Raw genomic sequence first — 18,496 nt, 5'->3', positions numbered from 1 at the left:
TTTCAAGACACGCTCCATGCTCGATTGCTTTGAAAATTATAAAACTCATTTTTTTACACCTCGGACGTATTTCATTGTCAAGTTGATTACAAAAGAGCGCTGTCTGGCTTGTTTTTCTGCCGGCAAGGCAAGCGTTGAACGAATGGACCGACCCGACGGCGGACACTTCTTTTCCTCTCCTTTGAAATCATCCTGCAGGAAAACGTGATTGCGCCCCGATCAATAAATTATTTAATTGCGCGCACTGCACAAATCCATTAGCGAGATTCACCGTATAATTGAATTGTCGGCCGGCTGGTGCATTGACAATGCTTAATTAGCGGCGTGAGAGATGTGCTGCTGCTTCTGGAAGAATAAAGAAACTCGTTCTCTGCGCGAGAGGCAAATCCTCGCTCAAGGATGCGCGCGATTTTATGTTTATTACATGAAAAGAGGCAGCGAGGATAAAAATTTTTGATAAATATCCCCGGACAGCACACACACACACACACAGTCTTTTTAATCCCCGTCTAGCGTGTATACATATAAAAGGGAAGCCAAAAGTTTAGCCAAGGCCGCTCATGGATTTCACTTCGTCTTCTTTGATATCATCTCACTCTCGGCCGGTCCTCCTTTCTGCATCACACGCTGGAAATGTTATACACACACACACCCTGCGCCTCTCGAATGAATTCCTCCTTCAAACCCACACTCTGGTGTGCAAATAAAAGTCAGTCGCTGGTCGGAGACCTCGTCGCTCGCCTATGATGGAGAATATTCGTTCTTCCTGCCGCCTGGGCTTGTGACAATTGTTATAAAAGGAGCCGACTCAAATGCCACCGCTGCAAAAATAATTGACACACCCCACAGGAGCTCAACAAACGATTTTCGGCTTCCAAAGCATCTATCGAAATAATATTTACTCTTTATAATGCAGTGAGCCTGAATCTGTGTTTCATTTTAAGCGAATTCGCTGACTTTCTGGTAGGCGCAGCTATTATAATTTACTACGGGAAATGTGTAAGACTCATGGTGAAGCAGGTTTTCGCGTTTTATCTCGATCTAGCGAGCGGGCAGAAGTCAATTTTGTGGCGTGGCTGATGCGGAACCAGAGGCGCGAAAAAGCCGAAAACAACCGCGGCAACCCGCCCGAACAATGCAATGCACACTCGATTGAGGAGGTAATAACAATTAGCCAATTCATAAGGCGTGTAACAATGTAATTGCAGACGAGCCTTCTTATCTCGTAGTGTCAGATGTTGAGTGCTGCTTTCAGAGTTGACCGCTCTCCGTGTTCTCTGCTCTCACACATTTCCACTTGGCAGCCCAAGCTGCACCAAAACAAACAGCGATTTACACGCTCGAGATGAAATTGTGCAATGAGAGCACATCTGGAATCGCGGTTGCTTTATCTTTATCATACGATTATCGGGGAGAAAGAACGTAAATGAGCTGCTAACGCTATATTCTTTCCTATTATAGCAGCTCTTTAACGCTAAATAATAATGTTCTTTAATTCCGCTCAGTTTTGTAATCGATTTAAATTGTCGAATTTCACATGCCATCAAATAAATTGAATTTAAACTCGGATAAAACTGTTTTGGCGAGGTATTAAGAACTTCTTGCATTCTCACCTCCTACACAAATTTCACAAAGATCTTTATCATATATCATATGAATCTTAAAATCGCAATAAAGAATGCCTCATAATCGGATTCCGCCGTTCTGAAGTGCCAAGGCGAATACAAGTAGTGTACTTTAACTACTTAAAATTTCTGTTGGCTTCTTTTAAAATATACATCAGTCGCAGAAATACGCGTGCATTATGTAAATATTAAAACTTCGGAATCATTCCCACGCACATGACAGCAGCAGAAATAGCGAGAGAGAGAGAGAGAGAGAGAGAGAGAGAGAGAGAGAGAGAGAGAGAGAGAGCACATCAAACACCGAGTGAGAGTTCAACATGCGAAGGCTGCATACTATCTAAATCCGATATCAACCGGCATTAATCCGACGCTTTTTTGGTCCGCTGCCCTGAGGATTTACTTCGATTTGCTTGGGCTGACCGAAAGCTAATCCTTTATTATCATTATTAGCATGCAGCTCAGCGCGAGAAAAATCGAGGGTTTATTCAAAACGAGTCGGAAAACAAAACGTGGGACTTAGTGATTATTAGCATTCAAAGAGACAACGCGTCTGAATTTTAATATGACCTTGGTTGCTCATAAATTAATATCCCATAGTGCCTTTGTAGTCGCGAACAGTGCTACGAAAAAAATTGTATATTTATCGTGATTTTGCAGAGCTTTTCCCTAATTTATCAGTAGGTATATATTCAGCACAAAAAATTATTATGTAACTTTATGAGCAAAATTCTGCAAATTTAAGGAATTATTTAAATATGTTAGTTATCTCACAAAAGAAAAAATCCAATTAGAGTCTTATCATTAAATTGAGACTCTTAATTTGATGTTCCAGTTGCTTCAAATATCACAAACCAAGGGAAGTTAACAAATTGCGTAGCTAATTATACGGGAACTATTCAGTAGATACAGCTAGATAGTTAGCTATTCGCAGCAGAGCGAAGCTAATTTGGCCTGAACAAAACAAACGAGCCGATTCCTCGGCATTTTCTCATGGTTAATCAGCAAGTGACACTGATTTATCTGCTAGAGGGAATCTCATTCCGAATTTTAATTAATGGAATGCGGGCGAATCAATCATTCAGGTGGCCGGGCAGCGAAAAACAATTATTACATCGCGTGTCTCGGCTCATTTATTTATTTTATATTTACTTTAGCTGCCAATTATTTTTTCTCGCGAATTGGCAGGAGCAACGAGAGCAATCCGGCGCATGATAAATTGCGTTTTAATTAAACGATGACAATTGATCTGCGGGACCCCACCTGCGCGGAAGGCGGGGGTGCGAGAGCCGCTTCATAAGATCACGAGAGAGAGAAATGATTTGGTGGGGACGACAGCAAATCAAGAGAAATGGTCATAACTCACACGCAAGCCACCTAGGATATTTTCATAAGGGCCGCCATCTGACAACAATAAACGGCGTCCTTGGACCGCGTTTATTGTACAGATTTATTTTGTTGCCAGTCGAGCAGGCGGCTCGCGGCATCGGGAATATAGCCTCGGAATCAAAAACCATTCTTTCGCGGCACGATAACGATCAAAATGCGTCAGCCAGACCACCATTTCAAAGGAGCAAGCCTAATCTTAATTGAAGGCATAGAAAATTTTTAGCTGTGTTTTCTCCGTTACTCGCTGATTTCAAGGAGAGGACCCGGAGAGTGTGTGCTACAAAATAATTATTTCATAAGAGAAACGATTTTTCATCAAACCATACCTGCACTGCTGAAAACAAAAATTTATCCGAACTTTTCCTAAGGATTAAACTCATCTGCTACATCAACATTATCGCGGACTTTAAATAGGCTGCTGCATGCAGTGTCGGCGAGTCTGGCAACCCTAGCGTGGGCTTGGTTGGTGGTCAAAAATGCGCAGGCCATAAACAAAACGAACGTGGTGCATTATACAAGCTCGCATGTTTGCCAGCCGGAGACAAAAAGATTGATCGATTGGGCCGATTTTTGACACCTGAATGAAGCTATTATTTTGCACGATTTACACATGTAAATCCGGAGCGCACTTTTTTATATTCGCACGAGGCCCTAGCACAGAAACACACCTCGCTCTCCGTCTGTTTAGCGCTTTTTATATTTATTATAAAGTGTACTCGGCCATGAAAACAAGTGTGCAGCAATAAAATATATTCGTTCGTACTCGTGCGCGCGAGAGGCGCGCATACTTTCGTTTTCGCCTTTGTCCTATTATTCCTTGTTTATTTTTCTCTCGTTTCATTTCGAGCCCGTCGCTTTATCGCACACTATCTGCTTCTCTCTTTCCCGCTCCAGCCAGCATTCCTATGTATCCTTTAAATGTTGCATGTGCGCACCTCACCGAGCTAGCCTCCTAAATTATTCCGCAGGTATATATGCTTTCTGACTTTCCCCCCTCCTTGTGCCTAACAACCCGTCCTGTATGATTCCGTCTTCCGTCGTTTCGGCGAATTTTCGCGTTTTCTGCTAATTTGGCCCGCCACCGTCTGAGCATGCACGTCGCTTTAGCGAACAAAGACACGGCTTTTACTTTGTGCATTTAGCACCATCGAACAAGGGTGTGGGTCTGTCGCAGAATAAGGAGAGACGCGCTGCGGAGGATTATGTTAATTAGCAGTATTTTGCAAAATATGCCAGGTGAGACAATAGCCCTCCCACTTGATTACAGCAGTGCGTAAGTTGTTTCAACCATTACCTCATTTTAACTTGAAAATTTTGTGCGTTGGTTTAGTACTGATATGATTTTTATTCATCAAAGTCGAGAGAAAAATGATTCGCATGATAAGAAATACTCAATATGATATAAATACTGGAAGAAAACTTTACCTTCAGATAATATTTTATAAACTGCAAGCGAAAGTTCAAAATTAAAGTTGTGAAAAAGCAAAAAATTCCAAAGGTGTAATAAAATGATTAAGGTTTGTCAGGAAAAAAATTAAGTCGTTTGACATCAAAATAATACTTTGATTCGTACATTTTTCAAAACTTGTTTATAAAAATATTGATTCCAAGCATTGAATACGCAGGCAGAGGGTTCGCTTGCAACTCTCACCACCACAGTTGAATCATGAAAAAAATACATCTATCATTCTTTCTGCTCCACTTTTCCCCGTCGGCACTACAGAGAGCCATCTGCTCGCTTCGCTCACACACGATGCGTAATCACTTTTTCCTGCACTAATCTAATGTGCGGCGTGTTACACTGAATTCCCAAATCATTATTTTCCGCGTACCCCGCTGAGCGAAACGCGAGAAAAGAGGCGCTATCGCTTTTCTTGCATTTGCCCCTGCTGTGTTTCAAATCGGCTGCAGCGATTCGTCGCGCCCACAATTTGGTGGAAACGGCCGCGTTTTCGTAATTAGACGATTCAAATTTGATAATGAAACAATTGGCCAGGCGGGCCGGGCTAAGGAGGCGGAATGCGAGGAGGCAAGAGAAAAGGGCTGCCTGCGAGCAACCCTCACTAAATTGTGGTCGGCCTGACAGGTTTAGTGCTTACCTGGGTGGATATTTTACCCGCCCCCTACCGCAGCACCACTTTATTACTTTAATGCTGTGTATAAAAGAGCGGCGGCGAGATGATGAGAATGAAATTAACGCTCGTGAAGTAGAAAACGTTTCCCGTTGCAGCCCTGCTCACCTGGAGATGCAACATTGTGCGGCTGCTGCTGCTATTGCGGGATTAATTAAAAGAAAGCCAGCGAAACACGAGCGGGCCGAAGGTGCAACTCGCAGCGGCCCAAAGTGACAGACACGCCGAGATTGGAAATGGAATTGGTCTTTAATGGGCTTAGTGGAATTTTATTATACGTTTATTTCTGACTCACCTGGCAACAACTTACTATTTTGGATGTGTGCTCCAAGTGAGAATTACCTCTTCTTCTTGAGACAAAAAGTGCCATTTTTATAAAGTTATGTATAAAATACGACTTTATCATAAAATATCCTGTTGCAGATACTTATAATTTTAAACAATACTCGTATCGAAGAGTCTTATCTGCTAAACTACCAAGTACTCTGCTTAGAGTTACACTGTCTACTTGATACCACGAACAACTGTTTACTATCATAAATATTTCTCACACCAAACAGTTATGGATTAACCTTAATGTACGAAGTTGAAAATAGAACGAGTTCAACTCAGTCTTCATTTGATTCTCGTTTCATTTAGCTTACAAAGTTTACATTTGGGAAGAAATAGCATTTCTCGTGAAGCATCAGCTCAATGACGACGGGTCACTCTGCGCAGTCTAGAGGTTGGGACTCCGCATTTTGGATTTACCCCACGCTGGGCTTGTATATCTCCTGCTGAGGATAAAGGGCTGACTTATAGCCGCATCTGACAGCCTTTATAAAAAATGTATATCCCTTTGAGAACGAGAGAGCGAGCGGAGAACTAAAAAGCAGCGAGCTGGAGTACACAAACGAAAACGCTATTAATACGTTTCTTATTTTTCTTCCCGTCGAAACGGCGGCGTGGATCACCCTGGTGGGTGAATGCTACAACATTCTTCTGACAGCGGGGGCACGAATTATCAACCCCGACAAACTAACTAACTCCTTTCAAATTGGACGTGCCCAGTGAATATCAAAACGCATTGTCGTCGCGGGCTGATATAAATCAAAATTAAGCCCGGCTTTGTCGAATCGGAGCCCCCATCAAACGAGTTTTCCACGCATTCTGCGCTCTCTCTCTCTCTCTCTCTCTCTCTCTCTCTCTCTCTCTCTCTCTCTCTCTCTCTCTCTCTCTCTCGCCGGCTCTTGGATAAAATCAGCGGGCGAATTTGTGAAGGATTGATTTGCCGATCGGCGAGCGCGAAAGAGGATGTGGAGCGACAGAAGAGCAACATGGTCGGATGGCCAGCGCCGGCCGGCCGCGCTTGATGGAAGGCGGGCCCCTGCCTGGATCAGGGCAGGGCAGGCCGAGTGCCTCGCAGGGGTCTTTACTGGTTTCGCCGGCGAACACATGCTGCCGCCTGCCGATGATCATACATGCGTGATGCTTACTCCTCATAACAACAACCGATTTTTTGCATAAAAATCAGCGCTAGCCCCTCCCTCCATGGGTTGGTCTTGCGTCTGCCGCCGGGGGGAAGCCGCTCGCGTGCCACCGGGGCCCATTCCGGGCCCAGTGCGCACCCAGCGTTTCAGCTTTAGGGCGGAAGTGAGCGACAACCCGAACCCCAAAAGAGATCCCGTCTTTCTGTCGCAAAATTCGTAATAAGTCACTTTGAAGTGATTTATGTGATAGAATTTTTTTTTAAAATAGGAAAATTTTCACCATAACTTTTACTCTGAGCGGATTTGAAAAACATGATGAGTGACTTTAAAAGATAACAATTATTGAAGAAACGAAAATAATCTCACACGTTCTTGTATACTGGACAGACCCTCAGGCCTCATCAGAAGTATCTAACCTGCAAAATGAAATTCACGCCGCACTAGAAAATTAAAGGAAAGGTAAAGCACTGCTGATGAGGCCCAATGGGTCGAAAGTGTTCTGTGCATTGCGAAAACGCGCGATGTTATTTTTCTTTGGCATGGTTCTCATTTAGTTGCCCAAACTGTTTTTAAATCCGCACAGAGTAGAGCGAATGAACATTTTTCTTCGTTTAATTCAATTGCCTGTGCGTGCAAATTTTCAATTTAATTCAATTCTCCAATGAACAATAGAAATCCCCGTTCATGATTCCTTGCAAAGGGACAAAGTTTAATCCGAGTCGTAGTATGAAAAACAAAGTCGGCACTTTCAAAGACGCGCAACAACAATATCATTTGAGCCAGGCATTACGCGCAAAGCGTTTAAAAAGTCCGTCGGTCAGCAGACAAAACGAGAGTACTTAACACCAAGCGGCAGCCGGCCGGCACATTTGTACAAAAAGGTCGCGTGACGTCAGCGGCGAGGAGGCACCTGATTGAAGCGCGCGGGGTCACGAGTGACCCTTTGTCTCGGCATAAGTGCAGCATCATCAAGGCTGCAACTCGCACTTATCTCTCTGACACCGACCATTAAGGGTTCGCGCGCGCATACCGCCGAACGAAAGCAGCAACCAACCAACCAACGGGGAATAATTATTTATTATGTTAAAGCGAGGCGCTGTATAAATCCTAGAGCCGCTGCTTTTTGTGTCCTCGCGCGCCGAGGCAGATTAATTAACGAGCGCGCGTAATTAAATTGAACACACATCTATACACACACAATGCAGGAGACGATGCGGTAATCGCGCTTAATTAAAATCAAAGCTATACGTGCAAGGGTGCCGCAGAGAGGATAGAAATGAGATGCAGCCTCAGAGATAATTTGGAAAAAATCGTCTCCGTTGCATTTTGTAATTTTATGCACAGCGCAGCAGTAGCAGCAGATCGGAATTTAGGATAAAAGAGCACGACCAGAGCCGCGCTCTTCTTTTCCACGCGGCGTTGGCTGCTGCGGTTGCATTGTTGTAATCACCTGCGGACCGATGTTTGTTTACACGGTACAGTTAGTCAGCTCGAATGGAGACACTATTGTCTGCCGCTTTTCAATAATTTATGGAGCCGCTGCAGAGAGAGTGAGCCACTCGTTCGTGAAATAAATATAAAATCATCGATCGTGATATTTATTTGTGAGCTTGCGTGTTTGAGTCAGCGTCATTGGTAGTCGTGGTCGCTTACACACATACAAATCCGGGCAGAAAAATTTATGGACGAGCAATATAAAAATGCTTTGGAATTCCGAACTCGATAAACGGCTCGGAAATTTCGAGCTCAAAACATTCTCAGCCATACTAAATCAGACGAAAGACAAATTAATCCTACAGCTCGTCAGCGAAAATGACCGAAAAGTGCTGAGGCTCTCCCAATAATTTGACTTTCATTAGCTATAAATGAGCCGTAAAGTTCGGCACGACGGACCATCGGAGACGCTGCGTAAAAGCCAATTTGTAAAAACGGCGGCGATAATTATTTCCCATGCACAACCCCTTTATTAGCGATACACCCCGCGGCTAGCCGAGTGCGAAAATGATGCACCCATATACAAACACACACGCAGCGAGGCCCAGCGGCGCGTAATGGCCCGGCAGCTGGAGCTGGAGCGGCAAAAAGGGCCAGGTCGGGGCTGTCAAAGAGGCTTTTTATTATTTATGTGCGACGTCCACTCTCGGACCTTGAGACGTCTTCAAAAATATATGGCTACTGTGAGCAGTCCTCTCTTTCTCGGCCGCGCTCGCTCTCACCCGCTAGAAAGAGAAAAAGAGAGATGCTAAATGCCCAGCGCCCAACGTACACCATACTTTATCATACCGCTGCACGTGTGCGCTTAGGTGAGAGAGAAAGAATGGAAACAGTGCTGCAGATCATACAAATTCAAGCGGGATGAGAGAAACAGGCGGTAGAATTAAAATGGTTCTCTTTTTTAATTTAACGGGCCATTTCACAAAAAAAAATAAAGATTAATAAGATTGCCTTGTGAAGGTTTTTGAACTTAATTAATGCGCTTGTTGAAGAACGCAACTAAGTAGTCAAATATTCCAAGGAATTGACAATTTTTCACATCCCCTAGCGGTCACCCGCCGCCGAATTCAAATTAGTTTTGATTTATGCGCACGGCGGCCGAAAATTCGGGCCTGTTTTACGAGCGCGAGTGTCCGCAGCGGGACACTGGAAACAGCTTCATGCTGGTAGCCAGTCCAAACCGAGCGTGATTTGTGGCCGGCGAGGCGAGGTGCGAAAATATCAAAATTACGACTTTTAATAAGTAAAGGCCAAAATATTACACACGCTCCGACTAATCGCGCCAGCGCAATTTATGACAAATTTACGAGTGTGGCTTGGGTGTGTTTTGTGTGCGGAATTTTCGCTGGCCGCTGCTGCTGTTATTATTATTCGCGTTTATGATCATCTCTGGTTGCGGCAAAGGTGTTCGTTTTTATATTTTATAACACGCTCGTATTATAATTTCGCCAGGGCGAACCAACATACGCAAGGGAGCGCCAAATTTTACGCGCATCAAACACCTCATCGCTAATTATTCCGATTCTTCTGCCCAGGTCAGACATGTGAGCAAAGAAAACTCGACTGAGCTTGTCCTCTGCATAGGGGCCGAATAAAATTTATAGCTGATTTGGTTACATTCGACACAAACGTAACTTACAAATATTTTTCAAATTAAATAGGCGAATAACTTTTTTGAGTATGCATACTTTTTAATCTAACTCCACCAGCTAACGAAGATAGTTAAACATTAAATTTAGCTGTAAAAAGTGAAGGAAACACGCTGACAAGCTTATACATGTAAAGCGCTTTGATCAAGTCGATCAAGTCGGAAAGGTTACCACCATTATAGAACCATGTAGGTCATCGTGGCAATTAATAATCCATATTATCTAGGAATCACTCTCATTAATGCCTAATGTGCATTTGCATAAGAGAAAGCCTTATGGTAATGAATATCCAACCCGCTGCAGGTGATAATTAACAGTTGAGATATGAGCAAGTGCACGAAATGCTCATAAATTCATCAACAAGTTTACACAATTTAGCGGAGAAAAATAACGCAGCCTACCTTCTGAAGGCGACATTTAATCTTCCTCTTTATTCGTCTCAGCTGCATTAAAAGTGATTACAAAACACGTACAATGTGTTTGCGTTTCAAGTTGCAGTGCAAACATGCATTAATAAGCGGGGGTTCTTCCCTGCAACTTTGTATCAGCGGCGCAAATTCCGACTCCAAACTCCATAAAACGCCTCCTTTTAGCGATGAGACGGCTTTTACGATGAGCAAATTGCTCGTGCATGCAAGCGTCATTATTGGTTGCATTCTTCATTTGTCTTGTCACATTATTCTATCTCTCGGCACTACTTGCTCGTGACCCGGCCAATTTATTTGCTTCCATCGGATGAACTTAATTGAATTGTGTCTGTGTTTATGAAAACGCAATTAGCTTTCGTCTTATTCGTGTGGGAAAGGGTTGCGACAGCGTAAAGTCGCAAGCAGCTTTATTCATGATTTTATTCAAATGCTGAGGCGACTACACTCCTTCTGTTTAATGAGGATGAGTTTGCGGACCTTTAGGGACATGAATAATGGATTTTTCTGACTGAAATGCATGATTTGACTACGATTTTGCTGCGAGTTTTCAGGAGAGATGTATTTTGATGATAATAAGCTTAAACAAAAAATTAAAAACTGGTTAACGAATTTTCTGCAATTCACATCGTCCTTATTTTAATTGATTTGTTTCCGCCTTTTTCCAGGTCAAAATCAGTGTTTTGGACAAGAATGACAGCCCACCGGTGTTCAAGGACATGCCCAGCTCGCTGTCGGTGTCTGAGGAGCTGGCCGTGGGTCAGACCGTGACCACCATCCGGGCCGTTGACCCCGACACCCTGGGTCAGCTGACCTACTCGCTGGTGTCTGGCGACGACACGAAGCGCTTCCAACTCGACTCGGTGACCGGAGAACTGCGACTCAGGGAGCCGCTCGACAGGGAGACCACCGACACCTACAAGGTCAAGGTGCGCGCCAGCGACGGCCTCCAGTTCCAGGAAACCACCCTTGCCATCAAGGTGAGAAATTTCACGCAACTCGAGATTGCGATTTGCATATTTAATGGCTGAAATGTGTATAAGCGACGTCTTCTCACGGATACGTATTTTGATATCGAATCCAAGCTAAAATGAATCGCACTGCATGAGGGACACAGTGCTGATGACACAACAAAAATTTTGTTCTGCCTGCGTGACACGTAAAATATACATATATAAGTTACAGACGAAAATATCCGCAACTCCGAGAAATGTAACCGAAGCGACAATCGCACAACCGTCTGTTGATGTTGCCCTTGCGGTTCTGTCTGTGGCACTCACTTTCAAAAAACACACAAACAGCCAGACAATACGGCCGGAGATATTGAATATTATTTTTCCCAGCAACCGAGCTGGGCTGTTGCGCCTATATTGAGTGTCAGCACAACACGAAAGACTGCATTTTGAAAGTCGAATTCGGGATTTTCAACCCGCGTGAGGCCGATGAACCTTTCGGACACCACGTACAAACGGGCTCGCACTGTTTGAAACACAATCTGCGCGCGCGTTACAAAATGAATGCGTGTTTATCAAACGCACAAGCAGCGGATCCGATTCATTACGAGCACGCAGATGGACATCAGACCAGACATCATCGCAATAATCAATCTCCTTTGCATATCCACGCTCATTAGCGGCGCATTCAGCACTCACTCACCTGAATAAACAGCCTGTTGGCTTTTTTCAAACGAATTGACTGGAACTCCGGTCGCCCGACCAGCTCAGCTGAAGGCTGGGGAAATACTGATTAATCAATCACCACTGGGTGATAAGTGCATTGCGATTGAGAGTAAAATAATTGTACATAAATGCTACGCTCAAGACACGAAAATTCACAAGATTGGGTCTGAAATGTTCCTGACCTGTGTTCTTGTACGTTTTCGGGTCTTTTGCGTAACACATGTAATTTGGAACAGAATGTTAAGGGTCTCAAGGGAATTTTATCTAGAATTCTTTTTTTGTGTGTGAAAGCTTTTGAATTTAGATAAAATATTCTTGATGTTTCTCCTAGATATCAAAGTTTTATAAAGTTTTAATGTTATTTCAGAGAATTTATCGCATATAAGGCTGTTCTGATGTGAACAATATTTTATATACTGTATATGGTTGTTTGTAGTAAACAGTAACACCGATGGTCAATAATTAAAAATTTATTCGTTTTTATATTCTTATAGTCATGAAAGCAGAATTATTTCAAATGCAGTTGACAAATCAACAATGAAGTTTTATCGCATTTTTCAAACTAAATTTTAACTGGTTGATCAGTCATGGAAATGTGTAAAAATAAATTTGAACCAATGATTGGTTAATATTTTTTTGAAAACGATCAGAAAAAGCAGGGGTTTTAAAGAATAATAATAAAGCAAAATTGAATTTCACAACAGCTTGTCTCACTGTCCAGACAAGCGTGGTTTTTGCAACCAAGCTTGAGCTGTGTGCACCTTCCTCACTTTTAAAAGTATCGACTTTCCACGTCTGGAGGTGGCGGGCGGGCGAGTGAGAGAGCACTTGTCGATTTTTTTCGCTGCCTCTGCCGTGTGTGTTTGTGTGTGCGCGAAAGAACGAGCTGCCTGACTCATTATCAGTGGCAACACACCAACTCGTGAATTACTCTCTCGGCTGCTCTCGCATGCAACTAGCTACTTTTATTTCTCTCTCTTCTTCTTTCGTTCCTCCTTCTCCTTCTTTCACATTTTTAAACGCGTGTCGAGTTTTGTGTAAAGATTGGGAACGGAGCAACATTGCATGTTGAAATTAATTAGGTACACCATAACTTTATAATAAACATAAATCTCGACTGCGCGGCGCGCACAACCAAACACCGGCCGCGTGTAAATATAGCGTAACAAACTCGCTCGTTGAAACTGATTGCAAAATGTAAAACGCGGGATAGCGCATTAATTTTCACCGCCGTTAATGAAGAACTGCAAATGAGAATAATAAATCAAGGATCAGCTTTGAAAGGCTGGGAAATGGATTTCTTCACGTTGATACTTGTCAACTGGATCAATTTTCCTATAAGAATGTATTTTTCTCTCGTTTAATTGGTTTTAATAGGAGAGGGAGCTTTGCAATGTGATTTTAATTTCCGAGAATGGTTGACTAAAAAATTCAACATCTGAGAGATGGGATATCACGATGTTAAGAGGACAAAGTGCTTTTTTTCGGCAGGCGGCGGGCAAAAAGTAAATTTCCTCTTGAACAATTAGCCGCGCGGGCAGTGAGTTTCACGTCCTTTAGCGAAATGATACTGAAAAGCCCTCTCCCCCTTTCATATTCATATATACGCATTCTAAGAGGTCCGCACGCGAGATACAAGATTCTTGAGTTTATTAAACAAAGGGAAACAGCGACTCTCGGCTGGTTTCTCATGGCGCGCGGTCTTCTGCTCCGCGCGACGGCTTTGACGGAGGCGAAGCAAAAAGCGGCTCTTGGGATGCCGGACGGACAGGACAAGAAGTCGACTCGCTGCTTGCTCTTGCTTGTTATTTCGCGTGTTTCCTAGAGTGTGGCACCGGTTGCGGGTCGCGCAGGGGCTAATCAGTCGGCCGCCGCTAATGGGCCATGGCAAAAACAAACGGCCCCGCCGTGCAAAAAGGGCCATTTATGAAGACAATGGCGCACGTGACGAGCGTCCGCTATCAGTCTCGGCAAACAGAATCGATCATATCTCTCGCCGGCCGGCGGCAAACCCGCTCGTATCGAGAGATTCGTCAGAACAGAGCGAGATTTTTTTAAATTCGTCGGAATCCTCGCATCACGAGTCAATTTGGCCGATGCGATTCCCACCATTCTCGAAAAGAACGTGAAATATTAATTGTATGACTGTGAAATTACAGGTGACGGACACGAACGATAATCCTCCCGTGTTTTCGGAGAGCGCCTACTCGTTCGACGTGTCGGAAAACGCGGCGCGCGGCACCCGCGTGGGCGAGGTGTCCGCCTCCGACCTGGACGAGGGCACCAACGGCCAGGTGACCTACACGGTCATCTCGGACTGGGCCAATGACGTCTTCTCGCTCAACCCCCAGAGCGGCGTGTTCACCCTGACGTCGCGGCTTGACTACGAAGAGGTGAGTTTGCTTTTGTCCGGCTTCATCTAGGATGCCAAAGGAAAGGGGTTCTCTGCGCGTTGCATGTATTAGGATGTAAGCGAGCTAATGTGATTGGATGCTACCCCGAATCGGTGCCAGCCTCTTTAATGAAAGCAGCTCAAGCAATAAAACACAAAGTGACAAGGGACCCTGTAAAACAAGTTGTGTGTGTGCCCGCCACACATTTTTTCAATGCACGCCGTAGACGTGGAGGCCGGTGCAGGCACGCACTTAGCGCATTCCTTTCGGCCATGATGATTTTTCGCCGCCTAGTTTCGCTAGTCGACCGCACTGCTTATCCATGAGCCGCATGAGCAGGGCGGATATTCGCAGTCAAAATATTTCTTAATGGAAGCAATTATTTACTATGGCAGGAAATACTTTACGCATATCGCAGGGCAATGTAACCCATAAAATCCTTAGCAAAGAATTCTTTTTGGTTTTATTTTAAGTGGAACTTTTTATCTTTAAAAAAATATCCTCTAACGTTTGCACTAAAGCTAACGAATGCTGAAGAAATGAGCTAAAAATTGTATATACCAATAGAGTGGTGAGCACTGTATCCCTATTGAAAATCTTGATTTTATTACGCCAACGTCAGAAGGATAATTTACACCTCATAAGCTGCGCACCGTTGAATAGATCGCAATGAGGAGATTCGAAATCATGTGAAAATTCATGGTTAACTATTTTTTTCTGAACATTTTTAAACATTTCGATTTTAACTGATACTCGGGCCTGATTCTACTATTGTTTCTCTTAGCGTTTAAATAAGTTTATGCTTCATTCCACCAACAATTTATTTAATTGACCGCTCTTTTAAGAACAGTTAAATTCCATCAATTTTAAGTGTACCAGTTAAAATATAATATTAAAGTCGTTGACATTTGGATTGCACGAAAAAAATTAGCTTTACAAGGAAAATTAATCAATTATACAGTCAGGACAAAACGTTTGTTTGTTGATGCGCAATGCAGCGTTTTGTCATAGTGATTACATGGAATAGCCAGGCGTGGAATGCCTCAATTAACTTTACTCTTCACCTTCTCACTTGAGACATAAACGATCCAACACGTGCGTAATTAATAATTCGGTGAGGTTCCGCGGCCGCAGACTGCGCCGTTCTCAGAAGCTTTGTCAACTATTATTAAGGTTTTATTGCTCGAAAATTACTGTAATAAAAGACAATTAGATTGGTGGAGCGCTGCCGGTTTTCAACTGCTCGCGCATGCGAATAATGTGTCGGTACTTGCCGCGCGGGTAAAAATAGAAATCATTGCTTTGGTGGCCGAAAAAGAGGCAAACAGTGCAAAGGTCAGCCGCGATGGGTGTGTGGGTCGTGTCTCGCGCTCGGTACTTGCAAAATTAACAAATTACTCGCGCCGCCCAATTAGAGGCCGCCGGTTTTTAATTTATGGCTCGTCAATCAGCACGCCGGCTCATGCTCATTTTTTCGCGCCTGCTTTTGTCCGAAATTGACATTCAAAATTGTTTTCGTGAGAAAACAATTTTCGTACTCTTGCTCAAGGTGATGAGCATTCAATGGTTTTGGTTGAAACGAGAATTTCGGTTCGACTTTTTTGCTTGGTAATTCACCGGCCAGGTGATAATTCAATTTACAACGGCAGCAGCCGCGCGTCCAGTTTCGCGGCCTTCAAAATTGATTCGGCGGCGAAGGCGCGCGAGAGAGATTATAAAATTATTGCGAGATATTGATCTGCCGGTAATTAATAAAGGAGGCAGCCGCGGAAGAGTGCTTTTATTAACAGGCAGCCGAGATAATTGCGTTTATTTTTGAATGAAATCATCATACAATGCTGCTGGAAGTTGTTGTTGTGCTTTTTGTTTTTCATACTCCACGTACTTTAACACTTTAAACTGCATTTAATGCGAACTGTTTGTTTAACCATTTCTTTTGAGAAACGAATTTAAATATCTGATTATAACTAAGTAGCAAGCGGGTTAATTGAATAATTAATCGTTTAATAAGGTTATAAAAAAAGCTAATTAAAGCTGAAAGTGAGAAATTTCCTCCAGCAGGCTAAATGCAGCCGTCCATCGCGTTCTCGAGTTAATAACGTAATTTAATGGGTGGCTAATTGCTCGGTCAGCAATATCTTACATACTTCTCTCATACAAAAAGCATCAATCACGCTCGCTTCAAAATCATTTTCACGTTGAATCTCCTCATAAAGCAATAAACTCATAACGTGATTTTGTGTTCTCCACAGGTCCAGCACTACATCTTCGTGGTGCAGGCGCAAGACACGGGCCGGCCTAGCCTGTCGTCCACGGTTACTGTCTACTTCAACATCGTCGACTTGAACGACAACGCGCCGCTCTTCGACCCGATGAGTTACAGCAACGAAATCTTCGAGAACGTCACCATCGGCAGCAGAGTTGTCAAAGTCAGCGCCACCGATCTAGATTCTGGTGAGTGTTTAGTATATATGGCTTAAAATAAGTTGCTCGTCACCGAGTCTAAGACTGGGGGCAGACAGTTCGTATGACTTTGCAAGCCGCGAGATCATCACGAATTCTTGAAAATGATGTATGAAAAAACTGCTGGGAAGAAACAACTACCCCCGACGTCTCAATTGTGCGACATTTATCGATCGTCTCATTTCAAGAATGCTGTATTGAGCAACTTGAATGCACACGTTGAAAAATCATGCCCTTGGACGTTCTGTCCGCTTTGAATAACTCAAATTGGCAAGCAACTTTGTCGCCGGCCGGCACAATACGTACTTTTGTGAGGAACAGCAAGATAAGGGCTGCTCATCCATTACGTGCGTGTCACCCAGACGCGTCAATCAAACCACGTGCGCCGCGTTTCCATGCTGCCTCTCTTTCTCTCCCTCTCTCTTTTGCTTGTACACATTTAATTTAGCTACAGTGTAGACGCCGACGTGCACTCTCTCATTACGCCGCTCGCCTGTAATTTCAACAGCAGAGTCGACCTGCCGGCTTCGCGCCAGACCTTTTTTGCAGCCGGAATTTCGCGCCACGTTATAAATAACGAGAGAGCTGCTGCATATAATTGGGCCGATTCCGTGCTGATGCCGTGGCTACTGCAGCCCGTAATAATAGGCCTAATTGGAGCTGCATGCGTCGTATGACACCGTGCCATTATTTTATACCCAACAAACTTGCAGCATACGTGAGGAGACTTGAACGCTCGCAAATTTTATTCCAGACTTTACTTGATTTCTTGTTGGCTTGCACTACTTCAGCCTCCGTTTTGTAAATTTTGCTCCGTAGGATATCGCATTAAATTTTAATGGCTAAATGTAATTCTTTTTAGGAAGATTGGTCAACAGAAAAACTGTATGCACGTTGACCAGAGCCGGTCTTTTAATTCTAAACTTTTTTACAGCCATCGGCATTTTAAACCGAATAACACAAATCCTCACAAAACTCGGTTCCCTCAATAGCAGAGGAGTAATTTCTCACGATGCATACGTTTCCTATTAATAGCCCATTTTGAAAAAGACCACATGAGCTGCTAATGTGTACTAAAAGTCGCTAGCCGCGAGAACAAGCCCTCATTATATAATGTGAGCGCGGCTGGCTGGAAAAATAAAAATTAATGGGCGAAAGGAGAGGATAAAGCCATGTATTTGCCAGTTCTGCTGGCGAGGTGTAATTTGGTATGCAAATTCTCGGCCGGGCAGCGAGCGAAGCAGCCAGGCACTCTATTCCTTTGTTGAGCCTCCGAGGTACAGACGTCACACTCGAGTGATTTAATGCGCGGCTCTGCCAAAATCTGCGCGCGGATGACTCCAGCAGCATCTCCCCTCGTGAGTGTGCACGACTTTAGTTACAATAATTTAGTGGAACTTGCGCGCTGGAATTCGCTCGTGTTTCCTTCGATGGTCGACACTTGTTTTGGCACACTTTCCTGACAAAGAATAAATGAATCCAAGCCCACGGGGATCAAAATTAAGCAGCCGAACACGACTCACGCGAGAGATAATGAAATAATGGCCAGCGTAAATTCTATTTTTTTTCTTTCAATTTGATAAAATTGAATAAATAAGTGATAACTCTGCCGGATATCATTCATCAAACGCTGACAAAGATTTAAATTCTCTCAATCCTTTGTATCGAGAGGCGCTTCTCATTTCATGTTACGCCCAAACGGACTCCCGCCGCGACTTGTGGATTTTGCAACAGCGAACACGGCAGAGCCTCGAATAATAATCAAAAGTCATGTTTTGATG

General features: G+C 43.7%; 1 protein-coding gene across 1 annotated transcript in view; it reads left to right on the top strand.

Annotated features, from left to right (window-relative positions):
- ft (cadherin-related tumor suppressor fat) overlaps positions 1-18,496 on the top strand; it is a 105,854-nt gene that overhangs the window by 58,865 nt on the left and 28,493 nt on the right. Inside the window, exons 3-5 of the mRNA XM_065486520.1 lie at positions 10,849-11,160; positions 14,019-14,252; positions 16,505-16,706. Coding sequence (XP_065342592.1) covers positions 10,849-11,160; positions 14,019-14,252; positions 16,505-16,706 — 748 coding nt within the window. The remainder of the gene's footprint in view (positions 1-10,848; positions 11,161-14,018; positions 14,253-16,504; positions 16,707-18,496) is intronic.

Source organism: Cloeon dipterum, chromosome 3 (genome assembly GCF_949628265.1).
Source record: "Cloeon dipterum chromosome 3, ieCloDipt1.1, whole genome shotgun sequence".
Classification (NCBI taxonomy): Eukaryota; Metazoa; Arthropoda; class Insecta; order Ephemeroptera; family Baetidae; genus Cloeon; species Cloeon dipterum.
The sequence above is the reverse complement of the archived record's forward strand: the minus strand, read 5'-3'. Positions and strand labels throughout refer to the sequence as shown.